General features: G+C 39.6%; 1 protein-coding gene across 1 annotated transcript in view; it reads right to left on the bottom strand.

Moving 5' to 3' along the window:
• The window catches only part of cemip2 (cell migration inducing hyaluronidase 2), a 36,156-nt gene extending 18,608 nt beyond the window's left edge, over positions 1–17,548 (bottom strand). The window contains exons 1-9 of the mRNA XM_041786907.1: positions 17,332–17,548; positions 12,993–13,344; positions 12,723–12,863; positions 9,174–9,738; positions 5,461–5,630; positions 4,556–4,747; positions 3,196–3,365; positions 1,669–1,881; positions 462–667 (exon numbers count right to left, since the gene is read on the bottom strand). Coding sequence (XP_041642841.1) covers positions 462–667; positions 1,669–1,881; positions 3,196–3,365; positions 4,556–4,747; positions 5,461–5,630; positions 9,174–9,738; positions 12,723–12,863; positions 12,993–13,326 — 1,991 coding nt within the window. The 5' untranslated portion in view covers positions 13,327–13,344; positions 17,332–17,548. The remainder of the gene's footprint in view (positions 1–461; positions 668–1,668; positions 1,882–3,195; positions 3,366–4,555; positions 4,748–5,460; positions 5,631–9,173; positions 9,739–12,722; positions 12,864–12,992; positions 13,345–17,331) is intronic.
• Positions 17,549–18,371: the final 823 nt, after the last annotated feature.

Below are 18,371 nucleotides of genomic sequence, written 5' to 3'. Positions count from 1 at the left end.
TGAAGCTTTTGCTGACCGACTGACAGGGCATTCTGTATAAAAGTTATACTTGAAATTAATCTAAAAATTGACCTCCATGTCTGAAGTAGTGGTTCAGACAGTCTGCACTACTTTTACAAGACAACTTGTGGCAAAATAAAAACGGATCTTAACTTTCAGTGTAGTAGTCTGATGTTGCTGAGATTAAAGATTAAACCAACATGTGTATACTTAATAAGCACTTTTAGTCTGTACTGGGATTAAAAACTGTCAGACCACTAAAATTACTGTGACAGGCGTGGACTGTCATAAACATGAACTAGTAAATAATTGATTTACTTTGATAACACCAAGGAAAATGCACAAGTTTACAGAAGAGCTACTTGTGCCTGTGGATGGTGTAAAACCTCATGATGTAATTTATTGGTTTGTTCTGTGCTCATATCTCTGACCACAGACTTAAGAAGACATTGCTCTCTTACTTGCACTCTGTGCTGGGTGAAGGGGTGTAGCCTGGGTGGACTTTGTCCCTGATGATGGTGCAGAGTGTGTCATTGCGGTCAGTCGGCAGTAGAGTCCCAGGTCGAGTCAGAAGGCCAAGGTTGTGGTACAGAGTGTTACGCTGTTCAATCCCATCTTCAAGGAAGAAACAGTGGCCCAGAGTGTCATAGCCCACTGTGTTTTTCACCTGTGGCAAAGAAATGAAGCAGTGAAGTATTGAAATAAAAAACAAAAAAACACAAACAGAAGTTTAGAGTTTAAAGAGAAAATAAAGCACTGTATCCCATATTTGGTCATTAATCCTTCCTTTTACATGGAGGAGGCAGTTTATTCCTGATGGAAATATGCAGAAAACCTCGGTAAACATGAGGGCTAAGACAACATTTTAGTGGATCTTGGAATCATCAACAACCCACAGGAAAATACAGTACGCTCCAACTGGGAGATGTGCCTGCCTTTACAAATGCTTAAAATTCCTTAAAGAATTTCCTGCTCAGACCATTTCTTATTAAATCCATGAGAAGGTATGTGGAAAATGAGTGTCTCAAGAGAGTGCTAGACGAAGATAGTCTTAATGAGAATATTCTCATGCTTGTTATACCAGAGGCAACACAGCAGAAGCAAAAAAAGCAGCAGAGCCAAACAGTGTTATCCAAAACTTTTTAAATACCACTTCCTTGCTGCAGATAGGAAGAATGCCTTTAATTCTGTGGCCTCAAGGACAAACGTTTAACCTATCACCGGTTGACGTCAAGAGAGGGCATAACTCTCACACAAACAAAGACATTGTGATTGTGCAGTTGACGGACACACCTGTGTAAACAAGTCGTATTATTTCACTTACCCAGAAAGTTAACAAAGCAACTGTTTACATTTGTGCAAAGTACATTCATCACAGGAGAATATTTTAACCTACTGTGCCACTTTCCAAAGTGGCCTCTAAAGAGATCATAATACAGAAGAGAGAGATAAGGGACAGCAGGGTTTCAAGAGAGATTAGGAAAGGGATGAAAAAGAGGCCATTACAGCAATCCACTGAGGCTGTAACTGATGACCACTCAACAGCTTACATCACATGGCGCTTATTAGTAAAAGCTGTCTCACACATCCTCAGAGCAAACTGATGTTTTTGTAGATGTCTTTGATTAGTCTTCAACTACACTTTAAGCTTACTCATGTTGTGCTTACCAGTAAACCGTTTGTAGCATGTATAGCAAGGCAGCGGGAGAAGGAGTGATGTATGGAAAGTCCATCCACATAGGTGGGCTCCCAGTAGCCTCCTTTCTGGTCCACGTCCCCGCACATGTGGAAATGGAGGGGGTAGCGGCCACTCTCAGCCTGCTGGCCCATATTCTTTAGCTCCACATGGGAGAGATGTACTGATGAGAAATTACCAAGAATCTGTGAGTGGGAGAGAGAAAAGAAATTAAAGGTCATAATGGAGAGCAATTCACAAAAGAGCAAAGGAAAAAGGGACAGTTTATCAAGCAAGAACAATGAGCTGTGACAGAAGCTGGAGTAAAATACTTCAGCCTTTTGAAGGGTAAAACAAGGTTCATACTATGCCACAAAAATAGGCTAATTATCTACCCACGCTGGTCCAATTAAAGGTTTAGGCTTACTGTGTGATTTATCAGTTTGTTTTTGATCCCATGGAGATGTGAACTATAACTCAGTTGGCATTAAGTCTCCAGTGGGCTATGCTGCACCAAACCACTGATTTTCCTTTCAATCAATTAGAATTGTATGTTACAGAAGCACAGATTTAAAGCTGAACTCACATGAGGATGCTCAAATGCAAAAACAAACCTACTGGGGAGCAAATATGTTAAAGAAGAATGTCAACAAATAATCTGATTCAAACAGGATAGATATTGCTGCCTTGGAGTGTTTTTGTGGGTATAGCTTAAACAAAACAATCTGTTTCCCATTATGAAGGTATTGGCCAATCCTTCCAGCTAACTGTAACTCAGCCACACATACAAAGTGCATGTTGACAAATTGAGTAAGATTAATATAGGATTACTAAAATGAGCTAAATACTCATTTAAGATCTTTAGCTAGTTGAGAGTAGCTTGGACTGGGACAAACGTGCAATGATGATGTTTGACGTGTATTTGTAAGAGCTCTTTTGTTTAGGTGGGTTAGTTTGTGGATGGGGAGGCCAGTAATATTCAATGTAGTTTGTGTAACATGAGAGAATCCTTTTTGTGGGGAAAATTAATGTGGTAAAACAAAAGTTGTTTGTTTAGCTCAAGGGGGTTCACTTACACAAAACCTTAGGAATGCCATTGTGTATTTGCAAACAAAGAGAATATAATCATAAAATCATTGACCAGATTACTGTGAACCATAGACTGTAAACTAATCTGGGTCAAGAAGGACATGAAGCTCTTAGCCTAACCGGTCTTATTTTCAGATTTCTCATCACATCTTCTTGTAGAGAAACGTCATGCATAAATATTGTGTTGAGCAGAAAATAAATTATGGGAGTCAGAAATGTAGCAGTGTGTGACTAAAAAAGCAAAGTAGAAACCAAAAATCACTTCATTATTTAAAAAGAATGCTTTAAAACTTAACCTCTGCAGTATGGAAACAATCAGGCACTTTACTGCAGACAGTGCTATTTAATGAGAATTCGAAGTTTCAGTGAAACAGGCAGAAGTACACAAAGAACAAACAAAGAGGTAATCAGCTCCAATGTAAAATACACACCTTGATGTGGCCTCCAAAGGTGTCATGGTTGTAGAACTGGCATTTGTTATTTCCATAGCACGAGTTTTCCATTTCTCCATAGATCAAAATATTTCTGGAGAGTAGAGCCACTTCAGCGCGCATGTCGACCCCATCTAAGACCTCTCCAACATGATTGTACAAAGGTCTCCCTGGGGAAGGGACAGGAAGATCCATAGTCATAAACATAAGCAGAGGAAGTCATTACTTTGTATGATTACAAATGTCTCTCGCTGCAGTACATCTCATCTGAGGAAAGCAGGAAAAAACACATAAGGAAATCATCTAATTTTATTGAAAACACCTATCTTAAGACCTACTTGGCTTTTAGTCTTGTGAAACTTTTCTTAGTGAGCACAGACCATACTAAAAATATAAAAGCTTTCAATAAAATGTTGAAACAAACAGGTAGTGGCATTCAAACTTAAGTTACATATTTTATTTCTGAAAGTGGCATGCTTCCAGCTGTCACCACAGGAAGCATGCCTCGCAGTGCACACTCAAATGTAAACAGCTACCCACACCCCAAAAACCCCAACCAACCAAAGTATAAGATATGTAGCAAATGTAATCCAATTCATATAAAATACAAAATAATAAGCTCTCTGGCTATGTGGAAAGTACCCCCGCCCTTGGGGTGGAGCTGCCAATGATAACGCACAGCAGTACTCCAGCTGCTCAGCCCTTCCCCATGGCACAAACACAAAAACTACACAAACACCCACAAATTAATACACCCTTCTAGGGAAGGGAGTTGTCAGTTGTTGACAAGGGAGGAATGAGATCAGGAAACATGCCTGAGATAGATAAATGGGCAAAAGTAACAGCAACAGATTAGAGTTTGACGTAAGAGGAGCACATGAAGGTAAAAAATCCCTTAGAACTGCTGTGGTTATTATAAGATAAGGTTACTGTTCAGATAAAACTAAAAATCTCTTTTGAGTTTCGTCCAATAACCTTACATCAGTAGAACAACTGAACAGGAAATTAGATCTCTCTGGACCTCAGGATAAAAATCACCACATCTGCTAATCATATATATTGATGATTGACGTTATTGTGGGATATCATATTCGTCTCTTTCTGCTCCTTGTCACGACTCCTCTCATAAACTTTTGATAATGACATACATTTGTACTACCCTTCCAAAATGTCTTCCTTCCTTTTTCTGTTTAATATTACAGGAAATGCCCAACTTAAAAAAAAGAACCATCATAACAGACTTGAAGTCGGATCACAAGCTGCACATTAAAGGGGAAGGCTTCGTAAGACAAACACTGTCATATAATAAGAATTAGAAATAGGGCAATCAAAGACCAAAAAGCAGTCTCCACTCTCTCACCTTGTATCCTGACCTGCCTGCTGGTGCAGTGGGGGCACGGCAACAAGGTGAACTCCTCGGTCTGATGCATGGAGTAGTCTGTGCTTGCAACTACAATCTGATTCCCAGGTTTCCAGCTTGTCTGCACTTCATCCTGCAGGTTCAACACCACTTGATCTACAGCATCCACCTGAAATCCTGAGATGGGAAAACCTAAGGGAATATACAGTAAGGATTTTTAATTTTAGTGAGGGCTCAAGCGTGAGCTATAAAGAATCTATCTATCTAAGTTGATACAAACACAAATCCCTCAGCTTCAATAGACATGGAGATACTGTAAAGCAAATACAGCTTTAATGCCTGAAATTAAATGTTTGTTTCATGATATATGAAAAGTAAATCTTATGAAATAAGGTAGGTGTGATTATTTTGCACTTAATGGCTCAGAGTAAAATTGAGTAACTGCCAAAATGTATTCATAAGGTGTGGGCATTAACAGCTACAATAATGGAAAATAAAGATTTTGCTGCTGCCTCACCTTATCTAAACAAACACACATTTGTCATAGTGGCATGGTCGCAAATACACTTTCAGCAACAGCCACAGGAATGTCTTTCATGCCAAGATGACTGATCTGTAAAACAGCTGGCATGTTGGAAACCTAACACCTCACCCTGTCGGCATCCTTCAAACCACTTACCCCTTCACAGCTAAACACACCTATCAAGTTCATCTTTACAGCTTCTATGATACTGGACACTGTTACTTTGCTACAGACCAATGACATCAATCATTGACCTGCATTAACATACAGCACAATCTTAACTTAGAAATAAATGTCCAAATACTTGATAATTTCAGTTTGTCTTCAAATGTACATGTTTGATGGTTTTTTGACATCAATGCTATGATAAACTGTGTCCCACCATTCTTCCACTCGCTGTAGGCAGTGACTGAGAAGCCCACTCCGTCCACAGTAGTGAAGTTGCGTCTCGCCAGGGCTCTCCCTCCAGTGTCATGGTTTTCATGTTCCTTGACGTCCTCTGAGCATGACACGTTACCACCGCCTACAACTGAGACCAAAGCCCACGCCTGCCTGAGGAGAGCAGAAGGTTAAATTTGATTTTTAAGGCATTTACAGTACAAAGACCAGCCAGACATATCTATACCAGAGAGCAAAGAAAGAATAGAGTTCTTAACTATAGAGTCCATGGAGTCTGTCTGGATGAAAGAATCAACCAAAAATGTCGCTGAAAGATACTTGACACTGGCAGCAACATAGCAGTGTTACTTTTTAACATACATGGCCAATGTGAGGATGTATCAAAACAAAACCCTCCTCCTCCTGTGAGACCATAAATGCTACAGACAAAAGACAGGCACATGGCGGTCTGAAAAAGAGCTAAAATTTATGTAATATGCTCTGAAAGCCAAGCAATTGCCTGTAATAAGCCTGAAAACGGAAAGGAGAGAGAGGGAAGTAGAACAATGAACTTTAGAGTGGATATTCTGTAATGATGAAAAGACGAGTGTTCAAACACCAAAGAAAGAATTACAGAAAAGTAGAAGAATTACTAAAATGACAGAAGGGGATTTCACAAAGGCTGTATTTATGACTCAGAAGAACCAGACACTCAAATTAAACCAGTCATTTTAGTTAAACTTCCTGTCTTTTCACTCCTTAGCACACAATCCTAGAAAGCAAAGATGTCAGGAAAAATAATTTTAAAGTGTAACTGAAAGATTAAATACAAAAGAGAGGCTACAAACATTTGTGTTTAGGTGCTTTAGGGTGTGGATGGAAAAGGGATTTGGCATACAAGACAGAGAACTCCAAGTTGCAGCCTTGGATTTTTGTCTTAAATGTCATGCTCTTGGCTTTAAAATAATAAATTCTAACCCTTTGTTTGCCCAGCATAAGCTGAGTGAGCCCAGGAAGGCTCAAAGCCTTTTTTTCTATTCATACCTGTAGAATGAATTATTTTAAGAGCATTGTTTTAAACTATAACATGGCCTTTGAACATTGTTGAATCAAAGCGGCCTTTAGACCTACTGACATTTTACCATTTGGAGGTCTGTATTTAAGGCTATGGACCAAAGCTGGGTACCCAGTCAAAATAATGGACTCAAAGGTAACTCTGTTTGTCCTTTAGGATCACCAAAAGTCACAAGTAGGAATGCTAACTCTGTGAATAACTTCCCCCATCTTGCAAATGTCTCACATCAATAACAACTTCCAGTAACAAAAGCAAAAGAACCATAGTGGGGATCCCTGTACAAACAACACCCAAAAACAACTGTACACATAAAAAACACAACTAAACACTCTGCCCAAGGGCATGATGGGGAACTCTGCCCACACATCCCCCCAGATTTGAAATCGCACCGGGCAGAGCTTAGATCAATGGACTCTTTACATAGTTGAACTAGCACTCAGACTCAAGTATTGTACATCAAGCCAAACAAAATCAGCAGTGAACAGCACAATTTACTCCATTTGAAAAATCTTTTAAATCATTAAATCAAATTTTCAAAAAGCCAGGCACAGTGAGTTTCTCCTTGTGTTTCCTTTCAAAGTCTTCCTAATTATTAGCAGCAGTTTGGGATGCTTTCAACTCCATGTGCTTGTGTGTTAAACTCAGTCTCTGTTCAGAATAATTGCTCCCAGTGGCATAATCACAACCTAAACACTTCTTCTTGCAGATGAAAAACCCCTCTAACATGTCATTGTGCACCCCACTGATACCCAAACTAAAGCCATCTGGGAATCATCTCAGTTGTGTCACTGCAGATCCACAGTGTGGCATATTCCGCTGGTAAAAATCGAGGAAGGCCCCTTTGTTGCCCTGAGGCAGCTCATGCACAGCCTGTGTAAGCAAGCGCTTTATAAATCAAACAAAGATGAAAGAATCAGAGAGAGTGGTAGTTTTACTGTTTCCTTCACCATATCTGTAAATTGATGTTCCATTGTATTTTAACAACCTCATTGTTGACCGGAAGCTGCATATGAGAGGAGACCGGACGGAGACAGATTCACTGTTGTACAGACATGCTTAAGCGTGTGTTTATATGCACTGACAGACGAAGATTAAAGGCAGAGGGTCAACAGGCAGGAGATAGGAGCCAATGCATTTGTGCCATCAACGCCAGGAAGGATGGTTGAAGTCACGGAGATCAACTTAAGGAAATGGTATTTTTATTAATGGTATTTCAGGATTTGTTTTGTTTATACTTAAACATAATGAGGAGATAATAAGTGGTTAAAGAGGATCAGGGAACAATGCCTTAGGACCTACACCACTGATGCAACAAACACTGGAAAAACAAGCACAGCAATCGGTTTCCGAATAGTTTTATCCCCTGCTGTTCCAACACATGCGATTATTATATGTAATAAACAGATCTACACTTCATCATTACTCCCAGTCCTATGGGTCACACGCCTTTACCACCCGACTCGTTCAACCTAAATCACTCCGCCAAACATAGTGTGACTTTAATGAGACATTAAACGGCATGTTCTCTCATAAATGTGTGCTATGTGTTTCCTCCTAGCACATGCAAAAATCCAAAGTAAGCTTAAAAACAAATCCCCAATCCAATAAATGATGAAAGGATTGTACAAGAATACATAGTGATAGGTTTTGGTACAAGCTCACTCTGCCACTCAAACAAACACCTTTAAACATAAAGAGAGCTTTATCGTCTGATCTACATAAATAAATGTGCTGTGGATTTGCTTAAAAACTGTGTGCTGCCTTGGCACCCACCCCCAAAGAGTGAAATGTGACACTGGAGAATCTGGCTCAGCACTTGGCTTTTCAGCCAACCAAGGGCCAAACTGGGCCAAGCTACAAATAACTCTGAGTGAAATACTGCACTAAGACTTTCCTTTGAGAGAAACAAATGTGCATACATATGTTTGAGGGACAGTTATGGAAGATCTAATGTCACATAAAGTCAAAATGCAGGTCTTACTTCACGAGCTAACAAAGTGTCATCCCACTTGGATGGGACTAAAAGTCCAAAATATCTGTCCTTCTGAGGACAGCATCGTGGACATATGATCTCCTGAATCACCACATTTTGCACAAATCCTGGAAGCTCACCTACATTAACCCTGGTATCCTGTACGTGCTTCCTGTTCTGGCTCAGCACAACAGAGCGGAAACACAAGGGACACAGGAAGAGCATGTATGATTCAAGGGAACGGCCCACGAGAAAAAAAGGAACATAAAAGAGGACAACTTTCCATCAAGGGTGATCATGGAACAAAAGGCTGTAATTGTTTATCAGAGTATTAAGGCTTTTAAGGTGAAAGGTTTTACTTCAGTTCTTAAACAAAAACACATTAGTGTTCTTTATCAGCCCCCAGAGACCAAGGGTAAACAAAACCCTCCCAAAGACTTACTAAGCCAACAAACCATAGAGAACCAATACAAACCCTCAAAGAGCTGGCACTTTCTGCAACACAACAAAGATATAAATGCACTCTTATAAATTGTTATACAAACTGACAGAAGAAACATTCTCCAGAACAACATATAAAACAAACCGTTATGTTTTCATTTGGATTTGATGGAAAAACACATCATGAACTAGTCAGTGCAATACTTTCTGTTCTTGTTAATTGGCATACCTGTATTTGAGATCATAGACAAAGCTGCTGCCAAGCCTGTCTTCGATGGCCTGCTTTGTTTCATCCAGAAGACTTTTAACAGCCGAGTCTCCAACAGCCAGAGTGACGATGCGGCCTGCTGGCAGTGACCTCAGCAACTGGGTGAGCCGTCGACTGTCATTATGAGAGTCGTGCGTGTCGTAGCGTTCGTTGAACACCACAGCTGCCGTGTCCTGGTCTACCACGCGTAAGTTGATGCCTCGGCTGAAGTTCTTCTGGAAGGCATAACCACCTGTGGCCAAACCAGAGGCTGGGATACTTTTGGTCAGCAGAGTCCAGGAAACACTCTCAGTACCATGTAGCTCCAGAGCTCCACCACCCATGATGCCTATGAACTTACGACCTAGGCCAGGCACTTCAGGAACTTTGTCATCAGAGCGGCCAACAAGGGCGATGGTGGCACGTGAACGATAGCGACATTTGGGAGCGCCAATGTGAAGGGCTCCACCAGATTCTATAAGGATGTGACGTGTTCTCAAGGTTATGTTTTTGGTGCCTTCCTTATTGTCTGCAAAAACTACCCGACCTGTGAAGAAGCACCAAAAATCAGTTCTTCTTTGTTATAGTTCACAATTATATACTGATAAATTGACAAAAATCTCTCTTATGCCCATTAAGGCTGAGCACACACTAGACGACTGTCAAATTTAAAGAAAAATTAAACAAATGTGGGAGATCACAGACATATGGAATAGGGTTGGGAATTGATAAGATTTTAATGATATCGATGCCGCTATCGATTCTTCTTATCAATTCGATTCTTTATCGATTCCCTTATCAATTCTTTCCTGTAAATTTTCTTTTTGGATGGCTAAAAATGTTCAACATCAAGTGTTTGGGAGGAAAACATGCTAAAATATACAAAAAAATCTTTTTTTTTTTGGATTTGTCTCAGTTAAAGCGAACTGCTCTCAGGACCTTTAATCTGTAGACTTGAATTAGATTACAGTACTACTGCTCATTTTCTTTAAAAGACAAAACCTTAAAATACATATAAAACTAATCTCTGGATTCTAGATCTCTGGAGGTATCAAAATAGATTCAACTCTTGCAAAATTAACAGTTATTGGACAAAAAGATGCATGTCATGCATTAGACACTGTTTGACAGACGTTTCACATTGCCCCATGTGTGTCATTTTTGGAGTAATGAAGCCACACTTTTGACCACTTTAGTCTGTCTTTGTGACAGTTCACTAGAAACGCGTTGTAATAAGGTAATACTGTATCCTGGGGTATTAAAATAGCCATGCTGTGGCTTTATTACAATAATGAAGACGGTGCTTTTGGATTAGCGCACATTAATAATAAATTCCTAAAGGATATGTGTTTTTTTCCACCCACAGCACCACTGCTTGTGTGTGAACACACTTTAAAAGTGATGAGTGAACTCCTGTCAATGATGTCGGGACAGTTTTGCAAAGGACGAGCACTCACAAATAGACCGGCACACAGATACTCGTGCACCAAGGCCTTGCGTGGCGCGGGGACAGTTCTGGCACCGCAGTAGTCTTCTCTAAAGTCAAACTGTTCGACATGCACCGCTGGCAACAATGTGATCTAAGACAACGTGAGTGTAAAAACGCTCTCATTTTTCTTTCTGGCTGTGATCAGTGATGACAAATAATTACACACACTCAGGTGCGGAGTCCTGCTGCAGGCATGCCAGGTACAACGGAAACCACTGAGGGTTTTAAAAATGTTTAAACTTATCTTCACTCGTTTAATGTGAAGTATAGATAAAATTATTTACTGCTTGTTGGTCATTTTATATGCTAAAGTATTCTGTAACTTTTTATAAAACAGGAGTAAACACTCGGCAGGACAGCGCTCGCCACTGAAACACGACGCGGACATAAATATAATCAAATTCCAATCTTTTTCTGATTAAAAGCACACATAAAACTACTTCGCATTCCCAGATTCTATGATATTAGATTAGGATTATGACTTCTCATTTTACTTCTGGGAGAGGGAGGGGAGGGGAGGGAGGAAAGAGCGCACGTCTGTGTCTTTAAAGGAGAAAAAAAGAGAAACTTTATTTGATCCCCTGCCCTGATTTAACCTGTTTTACTTAAATAGTTCACTTCTACCGCTCCTGTAAACGTCTCCATAAAAACCTGCTTTATTTTAGACTCGAAGCATTTTGATAAAGGATTAGATGAGGCGCTCGAGAGGTGCGTGCTCCTCTCGTTGTGCGTATGCATGCACGCCTACAAGCGCTCGTAAAGATGTGTTTTTAAACACCTTACGGCGTTACTGTATAGCCCGGTAAATGTTTATTTTCTCAGCGTCTCTGTTCAGCTGACTGTCACATGCGAAGCCTGTTTTTTAAAGCACGCGGAGGTGAGGCATCTATAAGGGAATCGTTAAGATTAAATGTAAATTATGTTGATGGATGGAGCCGATTGGAACCGGTTCTCAATGGGAACCGGTTCTCTGTTTCCACCCCTAATATGGACAACTTCAAACGTTTTTTCATCCTATAATCCTCCGAGCGCACACACTAGACAACTTGGCCAGAGTGTAAAACTACACACCTGCTGCCTATAGAAACAATTCCACAGTGAAGGCTACACGTATACAAGATCTCACAGAAACTTGCGCGATCAAATGTGTCTTCAGAAGAAAAACAGGCACGAAGGGTGATCAAAAACCTCAGCTGACACTCCTGGCATGTGATACGGCTGCAGCAAGAATCATTAAACAAGAACAAGAAGATACATGGGTGAAAATCTAGCTGAGAGGAGGGTATAGTAATGTTTATGTGTGTGAGCCATATGAGTATGTAATATCCAATTAGTGATGCTAACCAGTCTGCTCGCTCTCATTGGCTGTTACAGGTGTTCAGTCAAGTCTTAACCAAGAACTGTAAATATTTTACCAGGGCTGCAGAGTCTATCTAGTCACAGTCACAATCGTGATGTCAGGCTGTGCAATTACATAATCCCACAAAAGGCAGCAATTATTTTTGCATAAGTAGTACTTGAAATGTTTACAAAAATACCTGCACAGTGGCCCTTAAGTTTACTACAGTGCTGTCATCGCACTTTGTAGAAGTAATCTTTTTTTTATAAAATAAGAAACACTTACATTTTTTTGGGAAACACTGAGGTTTTTTTGACAGCATTACTGTAAAAACTTCAGTTTTTGTATTTTTATGCTTAAAATGTATATGTTGTAAGTTGAGAAATACACACTTCAAAACTATCAATATTCTCTGCATTTTCCTTTATGACCAAAAAAGTAGACATATGGTACATTTATCTATTATACTGGAATCGCAATGATGTCCAGTATAATTGCAAGTACTCGTGAGTTCCAAATAGTGCAGTTCTATGTCAAACCACATGCGTAAGGCTTATCATTCCTGCCCACAATCCTCAGTGGGAGCAGATCTGGCCTAAAGTCGGGCTGTATATCATGGAGTGTGTAGCCAGCCTTGATGGACAAGGTATTAGTGTTACTACAAAAATGCTGCTTAACTTATCTCCAACATAAATGAGCTTACCTCCTGACTGGATAGTTAGTGAATGGAAAGTGGCAGAAGCATCTAGCCTAAACAAATGTCCCCTCCTGACAACAACAGCCTTCTCTGGTTGGTGGCCAGGGTTCCAGCTGCTAAGGGATAGGCTGTGGTCTGGACAGTTTTCTGCAAACATTGCCAATCCATAAGAGATCAGACGGTAAGTAAAGCAAAGAATACGTAAATAGAAAAATGTGAAGGCATGAGTTACATTGGGAGAGATAATTAGGATTCAATAAGTCACTGAAAACTCACCATCTAAGACATCTCCACTTGAGAGACTAAGGACAAGAATGAGGGTGAGGAAGAAAGCCCCAATAGACACTCCAAAACAGATAAATGTGTTCTTTCTTTGCTGGAGGCTCTTGGCACGTTCTCTACGCTGGTTCTCTTCTGACACACTGAAAGTGGCTTGTCGCTGCAGCGGTGGGCCGTGAGGTTTTATTGGTGGAGGTGGTGGAGCTTTGGCAGGTGGTGGCGAGCGAACCGGAGCCACCCTGCCTGGAACATAACCTGGAGACCTCTGGGGATTGCCGTTGGGTGGGGCCACAAAAACTGGGTAGCGGCTGGGGCCATCATTCGTCGGCATGGTCTAACTATCTTATACCTGAGAGGAGAAAAATAACAAGGGTAAGAGGCTTTTTTAAATTTAGACTTGCAAAATATTTTTCATCATACTAAAATAAGCTCAAAACCACTGTAAAGATGGAAAGATTTAGGACAGATTTACTTTCCGTCTGCCTGTCACATCCAGTTTTGTATCCTCGCAAAAAAGAAAACATCACTTTGACAGGAGTCTGTGAAGCAAATCCTTTACAAACTGAAGTCAAAGTGTTGTTTGTTCGCTTAGCAATTACTTCAAACACAAAGTAGAAGTTTATACTCTCTTGTAAATAGGAGGATGAAGAAAAAAAACGGAATGAATTAAAAAGAGGTCAAACAGAGGAGGTCAAGAGGGAGGAAGACGACACTAAAAGAGCACATAAAATGTGAGTAAAAGCAGTAGGAGTCCAAGAAGATAAAAGGCTGATTCTGGGGAAACAGGCAATAAGCATGTTGCTCACAGATCTCAAGGTAACAATCCTAAGAGACAGCCTTGAAAATCCATTACTCAAAAACAGCTTATCCCCCGGCTTGTTTGGCTCAAAGAGAGTGACATTGGCTGCTCTTGTCTACAAAGTAACGCAGGAGGTTGTGAATAATGGATCACAACATTCCTGAGACTGTGTTAAACACAGCCAAAACAGATGGCACCAATTACAGTAAGGAAGCAGGAGAGTGTTCCAGGGCAAATCTGAGCTTACTTTATTTCACACAAATACAGAAGTTAGCACGAAGTGGACCAATACTGTATGTGTGCACATATTAAGGTCATATGGACACACACCTGCACACACAAACAGAGTAGTGAAGGAAATGACAGTGCAGAAAAAAGGCCTCACTGGCACTTTTCTGCAACACAAACACTGTGTACGTCTGGACTGAACACCACAGCTTGGTGCTATAGTTCTTCAACATGTCAAAAAAAAAAAAAACGCAGGGCAAAGGAAAGGACGTTTCAGAAAAAACAAGGCAGTGCTGAAAAGAACGTTCATTGGCACTTTTCTCTGACATAAAAAACAAGTATGTCTGTAATTGCACCACAACTTAGTACTAAAGTTATTCAAAAACAAAATGTCAGCAAGTAAAAGCTTTCGCACTTTATATTCTGTCCACATGACTTGATGAATGGCTCAGTTTGAAACCAAAGACACCAAGGAAGTGATGATTTCTGACTTCACATCATCTGAGGGAGTATCAGTGCTCAAAACACAAATACAGACCCACACACTCCTGCACCAACCCACGGACACAGACAACTGTCCATTGTCATCACTTTATCCCAGAGCACAACAAACCTCTTTAACCCATAAACAAAGCAATGTACAACCAAGAGCCATCCAACAAGGGCACAGTGATTTCTGTAAGCTTGGTCCAACTACCACTTGAACATGAATTCTCTTGTTTTTCTCAAGTCAAGTATAAAGGATGGCTGATAACACTTTGTTTTGGATGTTCATCTTCTCAGGGTCAGTGCTCTACATTAGTCGGACTCAGCAGGAGTCCTGTGATGGGATGATTCCCCAGGCATAGGTCTTTATAACCCCATCCAAGGCTATGTTTTTATTCACATTCCTCACCATAAAAGGGCCAAGCTGCAACTGCTCCCCTGCTATTAACTGACCTGTTGGGGCATAAAGGGTTGTGGTCTTTACTCACCTTAGGGCTCTTCTGGAAACTGCACACACAATAATGACAGAACTGCACTGCTTCATTTGGACCCTCATAAATTTAATAAGTACCCCATTCCCTCCTTTCTCCTTCCCCCCTCTCTCATTTTTTCCTGATTTCAGAGCTACTGAATATCAAACAGATGTTTTCAGGACACACTGGAGTCAAAGCGGGACACACCATTACACATTCCTCAGCTGTAAAATCACCCTTTACTTAAGAAATCAATACTGGCAATGTCAAAGACAGAAAGCCACGTGTTTCCTGTTTTAACTGGACACTGTAAAAAGAAACAGTGCTGACACAAGCCTTACTACTAGACTAGCACACTTACATAAAGCAGTGAGTAAGGCAACCCTCACTCAGTGAAACTGGGGCGAAAGGATGCGTGTAAATATCAAAATTAAATGACTCATGAGTTATTGACATTTCTTTACCAGAGACTGAAAACAGGTGCAGAGGGGAAGTCACACCTGGCAGTAGAGTCAAAGTAGTGCACTTTATAACTAGCCAGTACTATCAGTAATTGGTCAAATGTAATGCCAATAAAGATAACTGGCTCAATGTCAAATGTCAGGCCAGGCTGATAATGGATCAACCCTCAATAAGAACCCACTCTAAAGTGGAAAGGAATGAGGATGAATAAAGAAAAAACATTTCAGCCAAGGTAGGTCTGTTGATTGTCAAAACACCACAAGCATCATGCTTTAAGATTAGGGATGCACGATATTGGGATTTTTGCCTGTAAACAATATGCCAATACTTTAAAAAAATCTATAGCCAATACCTATTTTTAAATGAAGAACATAAAGTTTATTTCTTAAAATACACAATTTAAAGTTTCAGGGTGAACAAATCAACAAATTTTAGTCCTCAAAACACACTTTAAAGTATAAGGAATGATGATGAATAAAGAGAAAGACTTCAGCTTATGTAGGTCTGTTAATCCAGGCCAGTGGTGGATTTAGCTCAGGTATAGGGACACATCTATTGCTTTGCCACTTTTTAAGTGACAATTCTTCAAAGAAAGTCCAACTTTTTTTTAATACTTTTTTTTTTCCAAAATAAATAAGATGAAACAGGTGAGGACAAGGGCAGGTACAGTTCTCAAAATTATAAAAAATAGACATAAAAAAACACAGGCATAGCATAAAAGCACAGTCTAACAATCTTAAATGAAAACTGAGATTTTTTTCATTTATGGGATTCCCATTTTTCCCAATATTTCTCTCCTTTTTCCTTTTGAAGACGCAAAGTAAAAGTTATTTTCTCCATTAAGCATATAGGGTCTATAATGTTTACAAGAAGTTTCACAGTTGGTGGATTCTTTTGGAGCCAGCACTTGGTAATTGCTTTCTTACTTGCAACCATAAATATCTTTAAAAAATATGCATCACTACTGCAAAGGCAATCAGGTATTTTTCCATAGAACAGGGAGGTGAAGGAAAACTCAAACATTATGTCAAAGTCCTACTTGATGTAATAGACATCTGGCAACCAAATGACACGAGCCATGTAATAATAAATTCAAATGTTAGTCTTAATGAAAAATCACAATTTACTGAAAGAAAAAAAAACAGATTTTTGGTTTCCTTCTGTGGCCATGTTGTAAAAGCCAAAACCTCTTAAAAAGTTGCTATAATTTTTTTTTTTTTTTTTGTCAGAATGACCTTTGCCTCATTGTAAAGTCTGCCTCTGGTCCTAAACTCCACTACCTTATTTGTTTGTACGGCCAACATTTACAACTAGAGACAGATTTTTATAGCCAAAATGTTGGTTGTAAATATAGGCAGAAATATTCTTATTTCAATAGAGATTATTTTATTTTTTTGTAAGTTAATAAATGTTGATACCCAAATCATACCGAGGATAACGATACTTGATTACATTCTGCCGATATGTACCGCCGATATACCAGTCTTACATATTGATACCGTTAATTAAGTTTTTTAAATTGAGCTATTATCTGCTGGTATTAAAGTATCTGCATGTCTATTTAAATGAACGGTATAATCTTCTATCGGCGTCCTGCCACCTGAGGACCCAGAGGGAAATTCAAGATTTGGTATGGTAAAAGTTGAATGATAACGCCTTGTAGGTGAGATAGCAAGACACTATAAAGCCTTACAACTCAAACACTGGAGAAGAAACAAAAGACATGTCAAGTTTGAGTAGCTTACAAACCCTCACGAGGAGCCTCATCCAAAGAAAACTACCATTAAACTTAATTTTCCTCCCGTTGAATTCTCGCTATCACCCCCAACGGTTGACACACAAACACAGACACAATGTAAACGGTCGTACGGTGAGCTCGTGTCGTTACCGTTGGTGAGACTACAGTCCTGCTCCTCTCCCGCTCTGTCCATTCGCTCTCCGCCGAGCGTAGAAGACGCTTACTCGGTAGTGGTGTGACCAGTGAATAAGTTCTCACTCTCACACGTTTACTCTCGGTGTCCCTTTTTGTATACTTTTTCTTCACATGGTGTTTTTTCTACTGGTGGGCTGTCGTCCCTCCGTCCGTCGGTCGGCCCCTCGTCCCATCGAAAGGGAAGCAGGCGCGGCTAAGAGAGAGGAAGTAGTGATGCCTTCAAATACTGTCGGAAAAACTTCCACCTCGCAAAATGTATTGCATTACCCATGCGATACTTTCTGTGAACTATGCGGTATTTACACTCTGCAACGGTACAATCATTCGGTGTATCCAAGTTTAAAAATCTGTTTTTTTTCTGTGGATATTTTGGCAGAAACTGGAAAAAACTAGTGTAATTTTTCAATTCGGGAAATAAATATTTGAACCAAAACGTATCCGTTTTTCTTAAATTTCTATTTTAGTTCATTTTTTTTTTTAAGTTTTTACCAATAGCACACACTACTCACTCATTGTTGCGTTTCATTGTGTTGGATCCTCAGTGTCGACTTCTAATAGACAAGTGTGTTCCACTGAGTTTGGTCTTCATAATAGAAGTTCTATCTGTACACAGGTGTCTGTGCTACACCTGACAAACTTGACTTTCTAATTTAAAAAAATCTGCATCAAGATGTCAATTTAGCAAACACTTTTTTCCCTTATTTTTTATCAAATCATGTTGAAATTTCTTTCTTTATTTGGCCCTTTCACTGGAGTGATCCTCTGTGACATACAGTGTCTATAAAAAGTGTGTTGGATGTTTTACCTTTTCATTGATTTCATAAATCAATCATAGTCAATATAATTTGGCCTTTTCTTGACAAAAAAGATTACAAAAAGATTAATGTCAAAGTAAAATTATATTTCTACAAAGTAATGTCAATTAAATAAAAATATATAATGTAAATAAGTGACTGCATAAATATTCACCCCCTTCAAGTCAGTATTTAGTAGAT

Source organism: Cheilinus undulatus, linkage group 5 (genome assembly GCF_018320785.1).
Source record: "Cheilinus undulatus linkage group 5, ASM1832078v1, whole genome shotgun sequence".
Taxonomy (NCBI): domain Eukaryota; kingdom Metazoa; phylum Chordata; class Actinopteri; order Labriformes; family Labridae; genus Cheilinus; species Cheilinus undulatus.
The sequence above is the reverse complement of the archived record's forward strand: the minus strand, read 5'-3'. Positions and strand labels throughout refer to the sequence as shown.